Source organism: Aptenodytes forsteri, unplaced genomic scaffold, assembly GCF_000699145.1.
Source record: "Aptenodytes forsteri isolate BGI_AS27 unplaced genomic scaffold, ASM69914v1 Scaffold276, whole genome shotgun sequence".
NCBI classification, from domain to species: Eukaryota; Metazoa; Chordata; class Aves; order Sphenisciformes; family Spheniscidae; genus Aptenodytes; species Aptenodytes forsteri.
In genome coordinates this window covers 351,236-373,258 of record NW_008795479.1, presented here as the reverse complement: position 1 = coordinate 373,258, position 22,023 = coordinate 351,236, and the positions used below count along the sequence as shown (strand labels likewise).

Genomic DNA, 22,023 nt, shown 5'->3' with positions numbered 1-22,023 from the left:
TAGTGTTGTTTGTATGATGTGCTTCCGCTGCTCTCCTGCAGCGTTGCTCCTTGCACGGGACTTCAGTGGATGTGTGGAGCTGGCCTGACTGTCCTCGAGCTGACCTCGAGAGCTAAAATTCCTGGCGATTTTGATGGAAGCAGAAGTAGGTCATTGCTGAGAATGACTAAATTCCCACCCACTCCACCTAAAATCCAGGTCGTAGATCTTGTAATTGAAGTGATGTTTGTGAACTCCTGTTCATCCTTGGAGTCCCTGTAGCGTCAGTGGGGTTCTTCAGGAGCACACTGGTCTGAAGAGGCAGGCCTGATTCCTCGAGGTGGATCTTCAGTTAGCGTTTCATGGTGCCTCCTGAGGACATAGTCTCTCAAGTTTATGAAATAAATTACTCACATTTTTAATAGCTGCTTAAAAAAACACTGAATCAAGCTTATGTGTAGTAAAGTAGTGTTTTAAAATGAAAAGTTAAGAAGGGAAGGAACTGTTGGACAGACAAGGCTGTATCTGAGGAGGAAAAGACCCGAAGGAGTGATAGATATGCAAGGAACTCTTAATGAAAGTTGAACAGTCCAACAGACACTAAGGATTTGTGGGCAAAAATAATAAAAATACCTTTTTTTTCCCCGAAATTATCTTTCTTTGAATCAGTTAGCAGAAGAAAGCCCGTCAAATGAGAGAGACATGGCTGGGATGGCCCATCACACAGTTCAAATACCTAACTACAGCTGTGGAGTATTGAAAACAAAATTTAGAAAAAAGCATTTTTGAGCAATAATTTGTTTGCACAAACTATTTAGCTAGCAGTCTGAAGCGGTAAACAAGTTAACAGACAGCATTTGTCTAATTCGTGATCAGGAAAAAAAGGCTCAGTTCACTAAATAAATCTAAATAAATGGTTAGTTATAGGTTGTTTATCATCTCTCCCTGACACTCTCTTGGCTTAATGGAGGGAATTGCTTAAATAGTTCTAGTGTTTCAGCACCATTTAGTTTTTCTGCTGTTACTGGTGGCTTATGTAAAAGGCAGAGAAGAAGTGGGACAGGGCTGTAAAATGCAGTATCCTTTCTTGAGAATGTTTTGGAAATGACAGAGGTAATGTTGCCTAGGAAAAAGTACTGTCCTTTAAAAAATCAATGGGAAATAATAGACTAATTCTTATTAGGGACAGTTCAGCAGAATCCCCAGATGGAATAAAGAGTGAAATCCAGATTTTCCAATGCTCCGGGGAAGCTGTCAATCTTGAAAGAATCTTCTTTAAGAAGTAATTCTGTGAAGTTTTCAGCAGGCAAGTTGTCTTTTTGTAGCTGCCTTGTTTAAGGGATTGAAGGGCCATGAAATGTTAAAAACATTGCTGCCTGCCAAACCAGACACAGTTGAGAGCTGTGATCCGGTCTGGCTTGCACTGACTCCTGGAGAACATGAAACATTGCCCAAAATCAAGAGTTTTAAAGCACAACTGTTTCCCCCTTTGCTCTTAGAAAGCATGCAGGCTCTCTCTGCGTGAGGGTGGTTACTTGGGTACAAAATACCCACATGAGCGTATCTGGAATACAAACAGGAGCAGGTGGAAAGTGCAGCAGCGTCAGAGCCGGGTGCAGCAGAGGACGTGGGCTCAAGCAGAGCTTTGAAAGCTTCCCTGGCTCTTTCCTGGCAAGCAGAAGCTGAATTTCTGTCCCCGTCCTCCCGCACTCCCAGCTGCACTGGATCCTCCCCTTGGCAGTTTCTCTCCCTAGTCCTGCCCGCCCCTTCACTCTTGTATATATGACCCTCTCCGAACAGCTTTTGCTTCACAAGAATCCAGTCCAGGCAGCTGTGCTTCCTCTTGCACGCACCCAGCGGCCCTGGGTGTCTGATCCGACATGGGTAAGAGATCCAGCCTGTGGATCCAGCCGGGATCTGCTGCTTTTGGCTACAATTCTGCACTGTGAAACTTGTAAGCAGGGGCCAGGGGGTTCGTTAGCATGGTGGACTGGTAAGGAGAGACGCGGGGCTGGAGCTCAGCATTTCCTCCGACTATTAAAAGGTTTACTTCTTTAAGCTATGGACCCCCCCCATGGTTTTAAATAAGTAGCCTTAATGCTATCAGTAAATGCCTTTTATGCTACCATTAAATGTCTCTTTTAGTACCTCAGCATTTAGAAACTGAAATAAGCATTTGGACTTGCTACTCTGGTTGACTGTGAACGTGAATGACTCATAGGAAGATTGTTGGGAAACTGAGGACCAGAATTTAACTTTTTCCTTCTATTTTTGTGATAGACGATATAAGTTTTATGGACTTTCATGTTTGGATACATGGACAGGAAAATGGAGAGAGGGGACTAAAATAGATGGAAGTTTTTTTGCATGTGAATATATTATTGTATAATTTGCAAGGGGGACACTTACATTGTGATTTCACAAAATGGGGTAAGATTGTAGATCTTAGTTAAAAAAAAGCCCTTACTACACAAACGAAAACAATGATTCTGACTCAGCAGAAGTGTCTCCTCTGGTTTATCTGCCTAGGGTGAATGTTTACCTTTTTGTGCTTTTGTAAGTACTAGTAGTGCAATTACATTTGTTTTGCTTTGCTTTCTAACAAACTGTAAGTTTCAGTTGGTAACCTGTGATAATGACAGTTTTGTCAAAATGGTTGCGGCAGTCTGTAAGAAGTCGCTAGGCAGTGTATAAAGAGTCAGTTAAATACTGCACCTTAAAGCTTAAAGTAGCATGATGGTGATAGATTGGTCACAAGGTTTGGAAAAGTATGCTCTTGGCAGCGTAGAAGATCAAGTCTTGGACTGCTCTTCAAAAATTTAACAGATCATTAAAGTCTGCGTGCATAATTTGTTACTTGGAAAAAGACTTGTCTACCAGAAAGAATGTGCTGCTTTTGTCTCTGTTGTTCTGTAAAGCCTGTGTCTTGTTGTGTATATAGCACAGCTGATACACTGATTTATTTTTTCCCATTTGTGTGTTCATTTCAGCAGTTTAGCACAATCATACCATAAACCAGATTTGCCTACCTTCATTTTTTAATATGTCAGTGTTTAACCCATGCATACACCTTAACTTCAGAGGACTCTCTATTTACTCAGGCTCTGCAAAAGGGCCAGTTTGGCCCAGATTTATTCCACCTAACTTTAAGCTCTCAACAGAGGTGCCTAATTTATTGCCACATTTGTCCTAAACTCCCTCTATAGAGTAAAGAGTCTTGGGCACCTTCACAGGTTGTCTTAAGTGAGCTGAAGAACTCTGCTGCCATAAAACAGTGCATATGAAAAGACAAAGTCTTTCCTGCTCCTTTCCTTTATTTCACGCTGTTAAACCCAAACTATCAAAGAATACCTCTTTCTTGTGTTAATAGTTACCAAATGTATTATGAAATTGCGCTTTATCAGGTGGGATATTTGTTTACAATGCTATTACCCATTGTTGTAAATCTGTAAACCTCATTAACCAGACTACTAGTGACTCCAGGTTAATCTGAGTATAGTTTGCTCATGCTGCAGCTTCTTCAGAGGCTTTGCATATCACATCAAAACTTGTAACACACTGATTAGGTAAGTATAAATGGATTGGCCTTTTATTTTTTTTAAAAATAGCTACTTTCAGAAGTTTTTCATAAAACAATCTCCTAAATCTTGCTTTTATAATGTTTTGTGGTATTTGTTGTCCTTTGGGATGATCTGTATTTCCCGTTATTTCTTTGCCCTGAGGAGCTCAGCACCTCTGAAGACTTTACAGCCCTTGAAAAGGCGGAGAGGAAGCGCTTGTATTCAGAGATGCAGAGCAACACGGTGACTTGGCTCACCCAGTAACAGGGACAAACGAACCCAGAGGTGCCTGGACCGTTCCTCTACGCTGTGACTACTGGACTGACAGATCCAGTCGTCACTCTTTGACCTTGCACAGTATGCGATTTTACTTGGCACTGTGGTACGACTTGGTGCCCCCAAAAATGAGGGAAATGAAAAGTTTTTATTCTTCACTGCCACCCAAAAGAGTGCGGTGTCTTTTCCACCGTCAGAGAAGCACTTCTAACATTTATGACATTGAGAACTGCCTCCTTTTTGTCTAAAACTTACTGAGTGGATGAAAAGCTGCAGGGAGTCCCTCATTATGCTTTATGTGGGAAATTACAGCTTACATATTTTCAGCTGTTGTAAGCGTAGCAAAATATCCCCCAACCTTGCTGTTGATTTGTATGGAGTTTTCCAGAGTGGCCTGTGGATCATTGTTGGTGGCTCACGAAGGATTGGACAGTTGCCTTTGGTTTACTGTCCCTCCTGTTCTCCAAAAAGCGGAACAGAACAGATGGAAAGACATGAAAAAATACAAAGCAAAAGGAAACTAGACTGGACTCCCCAGTTCCCTTTGCTCTCCACAGGAGAGAATTGCTGTAGACAACGGTAACAAAGGGAACTGTGAGATTTTTATCAGCTTTATATACAAATAACTGCATAGGAGTAAGGAGGAATTTGGCTTATTGTAACTTCATTTGTGAAAAAAGGAAAATTGTACAATGAAGCAGTTAAAGCTAAATGCGTATGTTCTTCCTGTTAAATTCACGTGTGAGCCATTGGCGGTAGAGAAACGTTCTTTGATTTAGAGAGGCAAGGAAGGTGGACTTTGTGGATGGAAAGCTACTGTGAGAGAATTTGCCTGTAAAGGTGTAACATACATTGCAGCAAGAAAATCTCAATGCTTTTGTCCTCTCTGGAGGTTGCAAACCACACGTATGTGATATAGCGTCCCACTTCCTGGTATTCAAAACACTTGGTCAGCTGCCAGGTTAATGGAGGATCTGGAACGCAACAAGTAATATTAATGTGTTTAACCATGGATTATTAACATAGCAATGTAAATATTATTGTTAACGAGTTGCTACAAGATGGTGCAAATCACAGTTTCATGACAAAAACCTTATTTTGTATTCACAAATGAGCTTGGCATCGTGTAACACGGAAGGGCTTGCATCATCCACGGATATCTTCAGGCAGTTAGATACAATGGTTCAGAATAAAAGAGTGTTTGAACAAGATCAGAGGGAAAGGAGAGAAAAATGTGCATGAGAAGAAGGAAGGGAAAACGTTCATCATCTTGCTGTATGTTTTCTCTGGAAAACAATTTGGCACAAATAATCTTTTTCTCAAAGTAATCTGCAGAAAACCGCATTTGCAATGCTAATTAAGCTGTGGTCTAATGCATACTGAGTTCCTGCTAATTTAGGTGATTGAGAAAATTGGAATAAAGTTTAAATTACAGCTTAGACATAAATGGAACAAAGCAAACTTTATATTTTGTGTTTCCAGATAAAAATATTTCACAAAGACTGTGAAATTAAATCTAAAGTACTAAATCACTCTTTTTGAGAAGATCCAGTTTTTAAAGTTATGAGCCTCCACGTGCAGTGAGCAAATTGCTTGAAGCATTTTGCCTTCCAAAGAAGGCTCCATACTTAAATGGGCACTGGAGCTGTCGCTACCTCTGGATTTGAAATCTTAGATCTATGGCATTCTGAAAAAAACTGTTGCTATCAACTTCTCTTTTTAAATATCAGAGAATGGCAAATAATTAGCTGGTTTGCTTATTTTTATTACGGATACTTGAGGTAACGGAGGGAGGCAACTATACTATGTTTTTGCTTCTGTCAACATGCATTTCACTTCATGCCATATTGAAAAAATACGTTGGCATCCTGCTGCACAGCACTTCTATATTTTTGTGTTTTAAACAGCTGATTATATGCTAGTTCCGTTTAGGAATAGAGCAGAAGCTTCCTGCATTGTGTTCAGCAGGCCTGCAGCTCCGTGACTAGAAGAGATTTGTGTGCGTCAGTTAAGCCTATAAACCTGCAACTTGTTGTAACTGCCCCTTGAAGCAATATTTCGGGGTAATATTTTCTTAGTTCTAGCCAACAATTTATTGATGCAAATCTGAGCGTATATGTTCTGTTGACTGTGTTAGAGTAGAAATCGCTGTGTACGAAACTGTTTTAATATAGTTTTTACTTAGATGTTGATTGAGATCCAAACTGATACAAAGGGAGGTAAGAAACTTTTTAGAAGCAAGCTGAAACGCTTACGAAGTATTACGTGTTAGTAGTGAGCAGTGCTTTATGCTTACTGAGGCTCAAGCTCTTAACTCTGGAAAATCCTAATATAGCAGTCCTATCTTTTTGGAAGTGAACACATCACTTTCCAGATAGAGAAGCTGTAGATAACAATTGCTGCAGTTCCCATTCTCCGTTGAAATGTTGAGGGTTTGTGCATAGAGACACCCAGATGCATGGGCTGGTTTTGACTCTCGGCGCAGAAGAGCATTGCTTCTCAGTCTTCTGCCCCTATAAAATGACATGTTCCTCCTAACGCAGAGCCCAGCCTTGAACCAGACATGCTCCTTCTGCTTTTGTGGGGTTCTCTTTTCCGGAGGACATTTAGATTCCCTTTCTAGCTTCGTAAAACTACAGTTTCCCCACTAAGTTGTCTGATTTGTGATGTAGTTGCTGTGCTGGAAGTGGTGAATGAGGAATGCCGGTTCAAGGACGGTTTCTGGCAGCTCTAATGGTGGCGTGAGAGCAGAGGTGGGGAGCTGAGTTTTTAATAGAAGGTGCCATGGTTGATAATTCCCCTTCCTCCTGGTCTTACTGGTCACCTGCAGTATTGCCTCTTACCCAGGCTGTAAATCCTTAAAAATAACCACTTCTTCAGCATTTATATGCAGAGAAAGACTGGAGGCTTTCCAGTAATAATAAAATGGGTTGTTCAAATTGGGCAATCTGTCTACTTACTCATCTGGCAGTGATTCAGCAGCTCTCTGTAAAACATTTAACACAATTTTCTTAAATCCCAGACCCTTGTCATATATGAATGTGCTTTAAAATTGTGAGGCTGAACTCCTTGAAATGAAGCCCCAAATTTCCCATTATTTTTGAGTGTGGAGTGTCATATTGTGTATATTTTCAGAAACTCAAGTAACCTCAGCACTGACTGGAGTCAGCGAGACTTACAGGTGTTTGGCAATGTAGAAATTGGATCTAAGATTTGTCAATCTCTGAATGCAAAGCCAATGCCCTCTTAGAGATATGCTTTAAAATAATTGGAGACCCAGACCCTTGTCATATATGAATGTGCTTTAAAATTGTGAGGCTGAACTCCTTGAAATGAAGCCCCAAATTTCCCATTATTTTTGAGTGTGGAGTGTCATATTGTGTATATTTTCAGAAACTCAAGTAACCTCAGCACTGACTGGAGTCAGCGAGACTTACAGGTGTTTGGCAATGTAGAAATTGGATCTAAGATTTGTCAATCTCTGAATGCAAAGCCAATGCCCTCTTAGAGATATGCTTTAAAATAATTTGGAGATTAAAAGAACTTCTTTTTTTTTTTCTTCAATCAGCAAAATGCGGAGCATGTGGTCCAGGATATGCAACTCCTTTGGATGCCATGAAAGGCAAGTACTGTAACAACTTTTCTAAATCCAGGCCTTCAGTAAAGGAATTGTTTCCAAATTAGGTGAAGACTAGGTAGATGCCTTCCAGAGTGGCTTGTTAATTAGCAAGGCCAAGGAGACTTTAAATATCAGAAGAGATTTTACTTCATTTTGCACCCAACTCTGGGCAAAGCATGCAAGCTCTGTTACCATAAGTTCACGAAATCATAGCACTAAAACAAAGTGGGTCTGGGTTTAGATGTATGCGTGGCTATAGGATGCTAACACTCGGCAAACTGTTCTGTTTTTCTATGCTGCAAAATAGAGCTTTGCTTTAAGAATATTGGGGACAAGTCTTTAATCTAAAAAAAAAAAAAAAAGTTTCATTGTGTTTTTGGATGGAGACCTTTATAGACTGCCCTCAGACTCTCTCATAAAAACAAGTGACTGTCTAGGACAGAAGAAGGAGAAAATAGGAGAAAGGACTGTAGGGTATACTGTGTGAAGCTTCCCATCCACTTGTAGCTGTACAAAAGTTATGTTCTGTTCTTCCCAGCAGTGTCTGGCTAAATCCTGAACCTCGCTAAAGCCCTTGAGGACTTTTGCTGTAGCTTTTAATAGTGTCAGAACTTCCCCGTGAGTCCTTCGATACATTTTAAAAGCCTCAATTTTATAGATTGTAATAAGTAGGCTTTTGGCATAGGTAGACTGAAATCTGGGCCCTGGCAGCAGGGAGTCAATCACTTGTGTAACTGGGGAAAGGAGAGGCTTGGCACGGCCTTGCAGGTGGGAAGGTGGTCTCCAGTACTGTCCTTTTTCAGGAAAATAATTGCATCCCCAGGGCCTCTTACATTAGGAGGGCGAGGGAGTGGAAAGGCCCCACAGCTGAATAAGCATTTTCTCCTGGCAATTTCTGGCTGCTCAAACTATGTACTACTAGTGTTTCTCCATAAAATGGAAATACTGAGGTTCAGCTTCCTAGGAAGAATCACAATTTACAGACAGAGAGATTAAATCCAGAGAAGAGTCTATTAAAGTTAACCACAGCTTTTTGTAAAAACAGTTTCTTTTGATGTATTAAACAAGACTTCTGCCTTGAAAGGTCCCCGGGAGGAGATTGTGTACCTGCCTTGTATCTACAGAAACACTGGGATAGAGAAACCTGACTACCTGGCCACTGTGGATGTTGACCCCAAATCTCCGCACTATTGCCAGGTACCTGTGTGTAGAATGGCTCCGGTGCTCCGTTTTCTAGGGTGGCGAATATTTGGGTTCGCATAATCATTTTCAAGTAGATATTTGTGTTGAGAACCAATCAAATCCTCTGCTGTTTTTCTTACTAGGTTACTGAAAGCTAACATTTATCTTGTTAGTCTCAAGACACTTTCAGAGCATTTTTTTACTTAGTATTTTAATAGTTCTTTTTGTAACACCATTACTGATTTATACTGAGCATGAGTATTAAGCTCTAGAAGGTGATATTTCCTCGGGATGTGTCAGTAGTGTAGACAGCGTTTATAATGTAGGATGTCTGATACCCTGGGAAATTCTGCACATTAGGCATTATAAATCTAATCCATTTACTTCATAAATGGAAAGCTGTGGGTAGTGTCGTGGTTTTAACCTCAGCCAGCAACTGAGCACCACACAGCTGCTCGCTCACTCCCCCCCGCCCTGGAAGAGTAAAAGTGAGAAAACTTGTGGGTTGAGATAAGAACAGTTTAATAATTGAAATAAAATAAAGTAAAATAGCAATTGCTCACCACCCGCCAACCGATGCCCAGCCAGTTCCCGAGCAGCGGTCGCCGGCCCCCGGCCAACTCCCCCCAATTTCTATACTGAGCATGATGTCGTATGGTATGGAATAGCCCTTTGGCCAGTTTGGGTCAGCTGTCCTGGCTGTGCCCCCTCCCAGCTTCTTGTGCCCCTCCAGCCTCCTCACTGGCAAAGCACGGGAAGCTGAAAAGTCCTTGACTTAGTATAAACACTGCTTAGCAACAACTGAAAAATCAGCGTGTTGTCAACATTATTCTCATGCTAAATCCAAAACACAGCACTGTACCAGCTACTAGGAGGAAAATTAGCTATCCCAGCCGAAACCAGGACAGTAGGTAGCTACCAATAAACCACATCCAAAATACTGGTAAGACTGTCCTTAAGCTGCTCAGTTTGTTACTGCAGATAGTGTACACTGAACTGCATTTAAACATGCAGTGCTTGTATGACTCAAATTACTGAAGGTACTTTGGACTCTGATCTCCATGTGTTTAAGGAGTGGCGAATCTGATTTGACAATATTTTCATAATTTGTTCTTTTTTTTAGAGCTACTGCTTAGGGTTTTATTGCGGAGGAGTGGAGGAAACAAATCTCCTAAAACTTTGACAAAACTTAGCTGTAATCTTTCAACTTTTCTTAGTTATATTTTTTACTTTTTCCGCTTTTCTTAGCGGAAAAGTAAAAATCAGAAGCAAGAGTGCAAATTAACATGTCAGTTTGCTACAGTCAGACCCAGTTGTAATCAGGTAAATCTTGTAAAGTCAGAGACTTGCAGCACATGGACAAGTGATGTTTTTTTCTGTTGTTTTTTTCCATATCATTATTGCATGTCTCCTTAATTAAATAGAGTCTTTTAAAGATTTGGATTAATTTAATAGCATACAACTTTTAACAAACGCTGTGCAATCATGATGTCCAACTTTCTTCTCCCACTTTACAGCTTCAGCTCTGCATATCTCAGGCTGAATCTGCTTCCTGAATAACAAATAGCAGTTTCCTTCTGCTCTTTATTAATTTATGCTTTGACATAAAGACCCATTTCTTTGCCTAGGGGAAAAACTATACCAGACTGAATCTTAAATCTGTCTCTGACTTTGTAGGTGATCCATCGCCTGCCCATGCCGAATCTTAAGGATGAGCTCCATCATTCAGGGTGGAATGCCTGTAGCAGCTGCTTTGGGGATGCCACAAAGAGAAGAAATCGTCTGATTCTACCTAGCCTGATCTCTTCTCGCATTTATGTGGTGGATGTGGGAACAGACTTGCGAGCTCCTAGGATCCATAAGGTATATTTAGATGACTTTAAGCTGGGGTTTTTTTTTCTTATATTTTGACCAAGAGACAGTGATTTTATGGATTCCAACTTCAAATTAGAATAGGGGAGTCAGAACAGTTACGGAAGCTTTTGTCAAATATTAGGAACTTGTGGGAGTTTTGAAACTCCTACAATTTATTGATAAACTACACACAAAAATCTTGCACTAAAGAAATACGAGTAAATGTGGTGTCAAACACTCAAAAATTAGGAAGTTCCAGAATTCAACCTGCCTCTGCAATATGAATTTCAGTCAAAGTAGTTGCACACTGTATTACTGTTTTTGACTGCAAGATCACGAGGCAAACTCCTACCTGACACATTCAGCCGAGCATATGTAGATTGTATGTTTTTCAGAGATGAGTTCAAATTTGATTGGATTTTCAGTGAGCAAAACCAGATCTCTTCTGTAAAGGACACCTCCTCCTTGATTTGTAATCCTTGGTTCCTAAACATGTGATATGTAGATTTTTTTAAAAGAAAAAATTAAGAAAATGTTTTAATATGGGGAAATGAACTTTTTTTGAAATCTCTTGTTCATGGAAACAATCGAAATTTTCCCAAAATAAAACTTCCACTGCAATAGAATTCATTTGGCAGAGATACAGATATTGGCATAGATACAGGTTCGGATATAGACTTATACTTTTCCATGTCTAACTGTTTAGATTCTCTTTACAGTCAGTGAAAGAGAAATAGGCATTGCTGGAGTCAGATTTGTCTAACCTAGTTTAGAAAACTGTTTTAAGGTAAAGGAATTGTGTCTTAAGAGTGTTTGTTTCTTTTCAGTGACGATAAAGTAAGCATAGAGGATTAGCTTAGATACAAATATATATGCTGTCAGCGTCTATACTTGGTCAGATGAATCCTACAGCAACGTGTGAAACTTCAGTACAAAGTTCCAGGTTTGGCAGAGGCAAATTTAGTGATCAAAAACATATTTTGAAGATGGGTCATAATGTGGAACGTAAGGAAACTTTTAAGTGGTCTTTTGTCCCACCCCACCTGCCTGCAAAGACTCTCATTCATAGTCTTTCAGTTTTGAGTTCTTTAGAACCTTGCCAGCCTTTAACTATTAATGCAGTGGAAAAACCCCCAAAGGTCTCTTCTTGTACAGTGAATTTTATTTCAAACTGAGTCTCTGGCAAGCCTCAAAGATTTCTTTTTTTTCCCCTCTGAACTGCTACTACTCCAGTGAGAGCTGATGGCTGAATGCACACAAGTGGTGTTTCTGCCACTGATACTAATTAAAACAAACGCAGATGTCAGTGTCTCACTGATGCAGGAATTGGACTGATTCTAACCATGCAACTCTTGCTGTTTATATTTTTGAGAAGAACAAATAAATGTCGTGGATGGTACTGTATTACTGGGCAGAGTGGAAAGCGGGAGGTGGCAGGTACTCAAAAAACAAAGTAGCAAAGAAAACAATCCCCTTCACACATAGCCATTCCCACTCCTTCCTCTCTCTCTGAAACTTGAACTCTTAGAGGTGGAGCGGGTATTCTGTAGTGATCTTGGCGAAGGTGACTGACTGTGTATACTCATTTTAGATTGTTGAGCCAGTGGAGTTGTTCTGGAAGGGTAACGTGGCTAATCCTCACACCTCTCACTGTCTGGGCAGTGGTGAAATCTTAATCAGCTGTTTGGGAGACCCTTCTGGCAACGGAAAAGGTATTAATCCCCTTCATTACTCTAGAAAAGTATACGCGGTATAGAAGTATCACACCCCCAAAGTACAGGCTGCAAAGCCAGATGCATTGTTAAGAGCTTGCAGTTCTTTTGTGCACATAACCATTCCAGCGGTTGTTTATGTAACTGTAGAATAAATACTTCAGTTACCAGGTGAGCTGTATGGACATTGTTCTGCCACAACAATTCAGACCTGATGTGGAGGAACCTCTGTGGGACTGTTGATGAGTTCCGCTTCCATGTCTCTCTCTCTCTCTTTCAAATACATTACTAAAGAAGACCAACTCTAGTGGTTATAATGCGAGCAAGAAACCCATTAACATTCCACTTGGGCCCCTTCAGCATAGAGCAAGGAAGAATTGCTTTTGAACATAATCTGTATCAGCTCAGTATTTGTGACTGGGACTTGAAAGATTCTGTTGCCAACCTAAATCGTCTTTGTCTCATTGTCTAATGAAAGTTAAGCCTTTCAAGCTATTCTAGATTGCATTTCCCATTTAAAAATTTTGAAGGATTCTTGCGTATAAATTTTGTTACCTAGTCAGATGTAAACTACCTGACATCTAAAGGGAAATACTAGCTATTAGGAGAAATGTACTTCAGGTGATAAGTGGTGAACCCTGCTCCTTTTCACAGGGTTTTTCTCTTCTGGATTGTGGGCAAACATGTCCTTGAATAGATGCATATTATGTACGTAATTCAAGGGTATTGGTGGCAAGCAAAGAATAACAGAGGTGACTCCTCCAGGATCTTCTCTAAGATATCTCTTAATTGAAATGTACTCTAGGAGGCTAACTGATTTATTGGAATGACTTGAGTAGAAATAGAACCAACTGGAGCTTAAAAAATTCATTATAATATGATGAAGTTCTTTAAAAATCCAGCTTTCATTTGCTTTAGTCCACAAAAGCAATACCAACGGAATCACAAAATTGTCCTTAAGCACAGAGTTGCATTTTACAGCATGTTTAGAAAATAGACATTTAAATATTAATATATTATTTATATAAAGCTGTGAATTTGTGTGAATGTCTTCAAACAATTTTCTTTGGGTTTTATATCAGGTGCCTTTATTTTGCTGGACGGAGAGACCTTTGAAGTGAAAGGAAATTGGGAGAATGGGGAAAAGGTACCCCCCCTGGGTTATGACTTCTGGTATCAGCCACGACACAATGTCCTGATGAGCACCGAATGGGGAGCCCCAAAAGTCTTGGCAGATGGGTTTAAGCCAGCTGATGTAGAGAGAGGTGAGGGAGCATTTGTTTAAACTCTCAAAAGTAAAAGTGATTCTTCGTTAAACTAATATCTTCTGTACTTATTTTTGGCTGACCTGATCTATTAGGGCATTATGGCCGCCGCATTAACGTGTGGGACTGGAGCACTCACACCTACATTCAGGCAATTGACTTGGGGAAGGGCTCCATACCTTTGGAAATTCGATTCCTCCACAATCCGGATGCTGCAGAGGGGTTTGTTGGGTGTGCTCTGAGTAGTGCAGTGCATCGGCTCTACAAGACAGAGGTAAGTAATGAAAGCCATGGCAAACATAGAAGCTCAAACCTGGTTGTTTCAAAAATCCACCAATCACTTAGGAAATAGTAGAATTCTGATTAAAAAAATAGGGCTCCTAATTCCAATCTAATTCTAGCCAAGCTATAACATTGTGTCAGAGAGCAAACCTGCATGCGTACAAGCCAATGCCATGGCTTTCTGAAGCTACTCTGTAGTCCCTCATCTTTGAGCAATTGCGGTTGGTGGGCATTTTGGGTACCTCTGCAGCCGTGTTGCTGATGTCCAGCATGCAAGTCTTCAGCAGCCTGATCCTGAAAGGAGGCAAAGCTTAAGAGGTCGTAGCGCTGGTCTGTCAGCCCCACTTCCAGCTCCCCTGCCCTCCACAATAACTTGTTGATCATTTTAATCACAGCTAATGAATTGTGAGAGTCTCAAAGAGGGGAAGGTCTTGCCAATGATAGAACATTAGTGATGACTTGAACGTGAGTCAATCTAATGAACACTTGCACTAAGGAGATAGCTGCAGCATTAGCTCAACAGCTTTCTTTCTGGCCTGCAAGCTGGTCAACAAACATGTATCAGTTGGACAGCTAATCAGAACATGTGAAACTTGTCACCAGTGTCAATGTGTGCTGCCTGCTGCTCAGCCAGTATTTGGATGCATAGGGAAGACCTGAAGGTAGAGGAGGGAGGGAAAGTGATGGTGTCACGGACAAGGGAGTAGAGCTGTTGGCATTTTAGAGGGCAAGCTGGAGACAGACAGGACACCAAACTGTAGGAGATTAGCAGTCTTTAGTTCTGCTACTGTTGCAGCAGTCTGTCTGAGATGTTGTTGCATAGTTTAATCATTAACATTCTCACTGGCAGTGTAGTTACCATCCTCACCCCTTGGTAACACTTATTTGCAGTGTGCATATCACCTCCGTACAGGACCTGTTAAATAAATAGCACTATTTGCTTCTCCTCCCTCTGTCATGCATAGCTGAGCCCTCTTGGCTAACATCAAGGCAATAAATGCTGTGTTCTCTCCTGTACCTTCTGCAGAAAGGAGACTGGGCAGCGGAGAAGGTGATTGAAGTACCCAGCAAGAAGGTGCAAGGATGGCTTCTCCCTGACATGCCTGGTTAGTGTGAGCATGTTTGGAAAAGAAATGGGGTGTGTCCTCTTCAGTTCCCTGGTACAGTGTAGCTTTTTGCAAAATCTTATCCTTAAATGACAAACACTTGTAAAATACTAAATTTCTGTTTGGGTTCTTTGTGTAACACTTCTGATGTAACCAAATTAGCCTTGCTTATGAGCCACCAAGCAGGAGATTGTCAAACCTCTGCTCCCACACTGCCTAATGCTCGAGGTCAGTTTCTCTAGAAAAATACTTGGAGTTTGGGTCTTTCAGCACGAGCTCACAGTGTTCAGGAATGGTCCTGGGGATGCTGGTAGAGCCTGAACTGCCTTTGAGTAGGCACTGGGTTTCCAAGGGTGATTGTGTTTGTTCAACCCATATCTTAACCTGTTTTTCTGAGGCTACTATGAATAGAATTTTGAAAGATAATAGGCTTGTGGTCTTGTTTGTTGCTGGTCCTGTCCGTTTCCTGACTTTGCTACTGAATATTTTCTTGAAGGTCTTATTACTGATATCCTCATCTCGCTGGATGACAGGTTCCTGTATTTCAGCAACTGGCTGCATGGAGACATCCGCCAGTACGACATCTCCAACACCCGCAAGCCCAAGCTGGTGGGACAGGTAAGCCAGCATCAGAAAAGCTGTCGTGTACAAGGACAGTAGAGTCTTATTTCCTCTTTTTTAAAAGGAGAAAATGACAATTTACTTTTGCTTGAGAATTGTCACTATATTGCTTTCATGTTCGTTTGATAGCCGACGCCTGTTCTCACACATTCCCTTGGTTACAGGTGTTTCTGGGAGGCAGTATCACAAAAGGTGGGCCTGTAACTGTAGTGGAAGACAAGGAATTGCAGTGTCAGCCAGAGCCATTTGTGATCAAAGTAAGTTTTCCTAACATGCGCGTTGTCAGTGCTCTGCTAATTGTAATCCATTTTGAAATAGCGCTACACCTCAGACAAATGTACAACATATAAAGCCATACCTGAGCTAGTTTATATCTTGGCTTACAGCCTGGGCAGGTCTCACATTTCAGCATGGACTGGAGCTAGTAAATCCTGGTAAGTGTTCTGGGTCCCTGGTGGAATTGGACAAGCTGTTCAACTGTACTGAAACCTGTGTAATTACATCTTCCCTGCAGTTGTTAGCTAGCTAATTTAAAGCTAATGCAGTGTGCATTCATCACACTGCCATCATTGCTTCTGATAATCTTTCAACAGCTGATGGTTGAAGCACTAAACCAGCTCATTCTGCAGTGGGGTGTGTCCATGTGCATCTGTGTGTGTGTAAAGAGTTCGATGGCATCTGGCATCGTGATAGAAAAATGAAAGAGCATTAATTGTCTCTGGTCATTATCAATGTGCATTAATATTATCACTGTCAAGGCAGCTATCTATGGAAAGTCTCATGGGATGTGCAAGAACTGAATATGGTCATGGCTAAGATCTGTTAACTGAATATGGTCACGGCTAAGATCTGTTGGCCATTGAAGGCAGTCTGAGGAAGTTCCACATACTCCTTTTCTTCATAGTGCAGATTGTGACCGAGCTGCAGTATAGACAAGTTCTTATTCGCAACTGTGTTACGCGACCCATCTCTTGATTTTTGACACTTCCATCCAAGTACAGCAACCCGAACCCTTCAGCCCTTACTTTCTTACATTACTAGTTCTGTGAATTAAGTGGAACTCATCTGGATTGGCTTCGAGGCTCCCCGTTAATAAGGAGTAAGACTCCCAATAAAAACTGTTCTCGCTCCGAAACAGGGGATTTGGTGCTCTTGTGTCAAGGATTTCAGAGTGCTGGATGGTCCTCTGAGTAGCAGAACTGCCGTGCTGTTTTGTTTGTCCTTGCTGTTGCATTTCTTCTGTTCAACCTCCGTGGCAGCTTTCTTGAGCACCTTGTTCTCTATTATAATTTTAGGGGAAGAGGGTGCCAGGTGGACCTCAGATGATTCAGCTTAGCTTGGATGGGAAGAGATTGTATGTCAGCAGCTCTCTCTACAGTGCATGGGACAAGCAGTTCTACCCAGATCTTGTCAAGTAAGAAAACTTTGGTAAAAAAGGATGACTGTACAAGCCCATGTTCAAGATTTCTTTCTTAAATAGTGATATGCATATACCAGCTGGTATACTCCCCACACAGGGAGACTGAATCCAGTAACTTTTTGCACACAGCCTACCAACCTAGAGATGTTTCACCCACTAGCCAGAATCCACCCCTGCTCAACAGGCACACAAAAGTTGGGGTCTGTGCACACTATTTGTTGAAATCATGATCTATTTGGAAGTAGATGAGAATGGGAAGAAACCAGTGAACATGACCTAGCCTCCTGGAATCTGTAGTACTTCCGCACCGCCTTTGAGTGTATCAGCATGACTTTCTATTTTTTGGAATTAAAGAAAAGAGACGATGATCTTCCAGATGGCCACAGGAGGGCATAGTGCAGCTTGCCTATTCCTTCATAAGCAACAACAGCTATTAATTTTCAGTCATTCATTGCTAATTTGAGGTTGCAGGTTTCACTGAGGTGATGTAACTCACTTTTGAGACCTGCTAAGCCCCAGTTTAAATCTGGGTTTTTTTCCATTTTATATTAAATGAAGACAAATCCTGCCCAAATATGGAAGAGAAGAGCAACAAATATGAATCCTTTTCCCAATATCTGTTTTCTTGTCCCTTTTTCAGGGAAGGCTCTGTTATGCTGCAGATTGATGTGGATACTGAAAGAGGTGGATTGAAAGTGAATAAAAACTTCGTAGTGGATTTTGGGAAGGAACCTGATGGGCCTGTCCTAGCTCATGAGATTCGTTACCCTGGTGGAGACAGTACCTCTGATATCTGGATATAATTGTAGTATGGTGCTGTTTTCTTTTTTTGCTTTATGTCTTTTTTTCTCTTTCTCCCTCTCTCTCCTCCCTACCCTCCACTTCCCTTTTGTATAGGTGAATCGGTTCAGCTGGAACTTTGTCCGCTATCTAAATTTAGACTTCCATTAGGGTGAGCCACAGAAGCTCCACTTTCTTCTCATTCTGAGGCAGCCAAGTGAATCTCTGAAACATGATATACATCTCATTTTCTCCACTCCTTCCCCTTTCATAAGGTCCTGTGTAATCACTGTTGACTGTAGGTTTCAAGGCCGAGGTCACCAGTCTTTTCAGGACTGTTTGCGTTGTTCGGTGCCACTTTGTCTTGCCACTGTTTGCTGATGGAGAAGCTGTTCCTAAATAACTCCATAAGAAGGATACATTCCATGGGCTTGCCCCAGAGCAAGAGTGTCCTGTCCCTGCAAAGCTTAATTTGCTCATAAAGTAATCAATGCTTTACAGCAGACACAGCATAAAAATCATGCTTATCTAATATGAAGCCACATGTTTCCGGAGCTGGGTTATATTTTAACATTTGTGCATATGTGTTATAAAAAATCAACAATAAAATTGTTCTTCAAGTCAGGTGGAGCAGCACATTTTTTTTCTTTTTAGCATGTCAGCATTTTCTATTTCAAAGAACCTAAATGTAAGGTCATTTCTGAAAGTAACAGTGTCATTTGTCTAAAAATTCTTTGGTGAGGTATTTATTTTCGCTGAAGCCACCTTTGTTCCCATTATTGCAAGCAAAGATTCTCTTCCATTTTCTAAGACTGGAGAAAACTGCAAAAAACTTTTCTGCACACTGTGCCAAAGCCAGATGATGCTAGCAGCAGGTGTCTTACAGGTGTCTTTCAGGTGTCTCGCGACTTCTTGAACAGACAAGCACTCACAACTCCACCCTTTCTTCTCTTGCCAGTTCCTGATGCATCTTCCCGAAGCTCTTTCTTGGGTCTGATTCTCTTTTCTGCCTCTCTAGATCTGTTGCTTTCCCATCTGTGTCCATTGCCAGCCTCTGCCGTTTCCTGCCGAGCTTTAGCATTGCCAGTTGTAACGCTGGAATCACATCAGCAGCGTCGGAGGAGCAGTGTGTTAATGGGACTGCCCGCTGGAGCCTTTTGGCTGGGGTTTTTTCCAACTTTTACTGTGCTTCCACGGCAAAATCCTCATCTAGCTGACAGATCTTTATAATCAAGACTTCATTCTGTACACAGCTGCTTACTGTCTTGCCTAAAGTATTTGGAAGCAGGCTTTGAGAGTTCAGTTTTGTGTTTTTAACATAGGGCAGCTGGACTGCTGCCCCTCTTTGAAACCCGCAACAAGCAGTTCTGTTAGGACCTTGTAAAGCCAGAAAGCTTTCTAACTGACATGGCATTGTAGCCACCTGTGTCTGATGTAAAAGCCCATTTTCAGCAGCTTCTTGTTAGAAATGGGTGGTGTTTAAACCATCTTGCTGCAAGGACCCATTGTTTGCCTTGCGAAGGGACTGGTTTCAAGAATGGAGTATACACTGCTAATCCGTGTAAATGCTGCTAATAGTCCATGCTGAGTGGGTGCAGTGAGTGCTCAGTGTCTAAATAATCTCATGTTGTCCAGGAAAGTCATTGATTTGTTAGGAAGTCATTTGCTACTAACCAATACTACTGGAGCCTGTATTTTTTTCACACCTATTTCCCATACAACTGAGCGTTTTAAATTGGAAAAGGTGCATGATCTTCCACTTGGCCACGTGAGGGCAGACTGCAGCCTGTCTTCATGCAGTACAGAAGTACATCTAGGAGTTTCTCTCACTCTACTAGCAATCTTAGGTTGTGATTTTCCACAGATCACAAACTTGCTAGTGAGGGTGGCCCTCAGGTCTCTTCTCAGTCCATCAGCGTATTGCAAGGTGACTGAGGTTTCTCATTCCAGCTACAGTGAGCGCTCCAGTCTGGGTCCCATCCTGAAATCCCAGTTGGAAATGCCCCTGCATACAAGCGTGTACAACTACTGAAGTGTGGATTGCTTCTATTCCTCGTAAAAGGCAAATATTAAATGTAAAAAGGTGCTTAGAGAAGGAAGAGAAAAGCAAAGCGTGGGACTCTCTTGAATTAAAATATTTCATTTTTCTGAACACCTGCTAATCTGGGTACTGAAAAAGGTAAGCTGTGAGTAGAGAGTTTCTCCTGATTCTGAGAGGAAACCAATGGGTCTTGCCATGCTTATGGAATCCATGTCCGTAGTAGAGATTCTGCTTTTAGTATGTGTTCCTGTCTGGGTCTACCTTATTGCAGGATGAGCTTTACCATGGACTCACCTGACTGTATTGACAACACCTTCATTGGCTTCATTGGAAGTTTCTGAGGGGATGCTGTCATGGTAAATACCCACAGTCAGTCAGAGGCCATTGGAAATGGACCCCAGAATTTCAGACATTAGTCAAATGCCTGCTTTTTGGAGAATCTCTGAAGGTGGTATGAAACCTTACCCTCATGACTGACCATGGTCTCTCTCATGCTTGTCAAAGTGGAAGAAACACATGCAGTGAAACAAAATAAGTTGGCGAATGCAGAGCAGGTCCAGATATCTGGTGGGTCAAAAAAAGATACTCACATATTCATTCAGTAGTAGTGTAGAGGTTTCACCCACTAGCCAAAATCCATCCTTACTCACAAGCACACAAAGCTCTGGGTCTGCACATACTATTTGATACTGTTTGTTGAAATCATGATCTACTGGGAAGTAGGTAAGAATGTGAAGAAGCCAGTGAACGTGACCTAACCTTCTGCAATCCATGGTACTTCCAAACTGCCTCCGAGTGCATCAGCATGACTTCAATTTTCGGAACTAAGTAGATGATATTCCAGATGGCCACAGGAGGGCATAGTGCAGCTTGCTTATTCCTTCATAAGTAACTCTTTCCTAGTTTTCACTCATTCATTATTAATTTGAGGTTGCATTTTCATTTATATTTCGGCTGCCAGGTCATATCCAGGACAAGTAGATGTGTTTATACCAGAAAGAGAGTCTATTTGTAGTATTTTCAACAAGTGGGGGAGGACAGCAAGATATATTATATCCCCGTTATTAGCTGGGAAAGTTATAGAATGGAGAACAGTTTCTGCTTAAGTGAAGCCGGAGCAGTTGTGATGAGAGTCACCATTAAAAAAAAACGTATTTTTTGGTCTGCTACCTTGAGCTCTCTACTTCTCTGATGAAGACTGACCACCTATTTTTAGGAGTAAGAGTGTAAGGAAGTGCCTTGTTACATACAGAGAAGTGTAAATGAGTCCTTGGAGTGGAACCTGAAATGTTTAGTTAAACTGCTCAGCATATGCATATGCTGCTCAGCATATGCATTCCTGCAATTTCCTTCTCCATCAGTGGAGAAAAGTCAGCCGTTCTTGTTTTCATTTGTTACAAGCTTGGAGTCTGATTTGCAGTGCTCGTAGGGACTTTTAAGGAAAAGTGCTAGTGCCTGTCTTCAGGCAGAGGCATGGAAGAGGAGAAGAAGCAGGTCCTGCTCGTCCGTCCTCCCCAGCTGCGTGGTGCTGCCACTCCTCTTGTGCCAGATGGAGCGATCGTGCGGTTGTGGGAGGAGTCGGTTGAAGGAGCTGATCCGGCAGAAAACTGCGCTGCCAAAAAAGTGGCTCACCGTCCGTCTCCCTGTGGCTGCACATGGCAGGGCCCTTCAGTGGCAGCCCGGAGTCACGTCTCATTACATGGTGCCTGAAATCACAACCTAAGGATGTGGGTTTCGGATGGGTTTGTCCGGTCGTAGCTGTGGGCTGTAGTGGGGAGGGGCGATCCCACTGCTGCCGTGCTTCTGGCCAGACCTTTCTGCCCCCTCCCCTGTGACTCCTGCTCCAACAGCAAACCGCTCCCTTGGAGGGGAAGGGGAGGCTGAAACAGTAGTGGAAAAAAGGCAGAGAGGTGCCTTGAGGGAGAAGAAGTGTAGCTGTGCTACGCTGATGATCCCTCCAGCAAACCTTGTAGCCTGTACATGGTACTGTTGCTGAAGTGATGTGCCGAAGGGCACCGCGTGTACCAGGTGTGAGTCCTGTAGCCCTGGGACATTTGGTTTGTCCCTGCTCAGTGAGGTGATCAAGAGAGCCAGGGTGGTGGATCCGAGCTTTGCGTAGTCTGCCTGCTTCTAACAACATTTGCCTTTTGTCTTAAATGTGCCCCCGCCCTTCTGGCTGTTTGCATTACCACTTGTCCCAAAGTCTTGAGCACTCTGTCTTTCTGTCTCACGTGCCTCCGGTGGGCTCTTCTCCTCTGCCGCCCCCAGAGCCGTTTGTGTCTTGCCACCGCCAGTGTGCAGTGAGCTGTGCCACCTGCCGTCAACT

The 22,023-nt window shown here is 42.0% G+C and overlaps 2 protein-coding genes across 2 annotated transcripts in view; both read left to right on the top strand.

Annotated features, from left to right (window-relative positions):
* Positions 1 to 1,776: 1,776 nt before the first annotated feature.
* On the top strand, positions 1,777 to 18,274 carry LOC103900514 (selenium-binding protein 1-A). The gene is made up of 12 exons (XM_009281219.2): positions 1,777 to 1,863; positions 7,384 to 7,437; positions 8,519 to 8,631; positions 10,294 to 10,479; positions 12,062 to 12,182; positions 13,265 to 13,447; positions 13,543 to 13,721; positions 14,757 to 14,835; positions 15,332 to 15,453; positions 15,621 to 15,713; positions 16,752 to 16,870; positions 17,517 to 18,274. Exons 1-12 carry the CDS (start codon positions 1,860 to 1,862, stop codon positions 17,677 to 17,679), a joined length of 1,416 nt encoding a protein of 471 aa, XP_009279494.1. The 5' UTR covers positions 1,777 to 1,859; the 3' UTR covers positions 17,680 to 18,274.
* Positions 18,275 to 20,401: 2,127 nt separating this feature from the next.
* LOC103900513 (selenium-binding protein 1) overlaps positions 20,402 to 22,023 on the top strand; it is a 12,000-nt gene continuing 10,378 nt past the window's right edge. The window contains exon 1 of the mRNA XM_009281218.2: positions 20,402 to 20,420. Within this exon, the coding sequence (XP_009279493.2) occupies positions 20,402 to 20,420 (19 nt within the window). The remainder of the gene's footprint in view (positions 20,421 to 22,023) is intronic.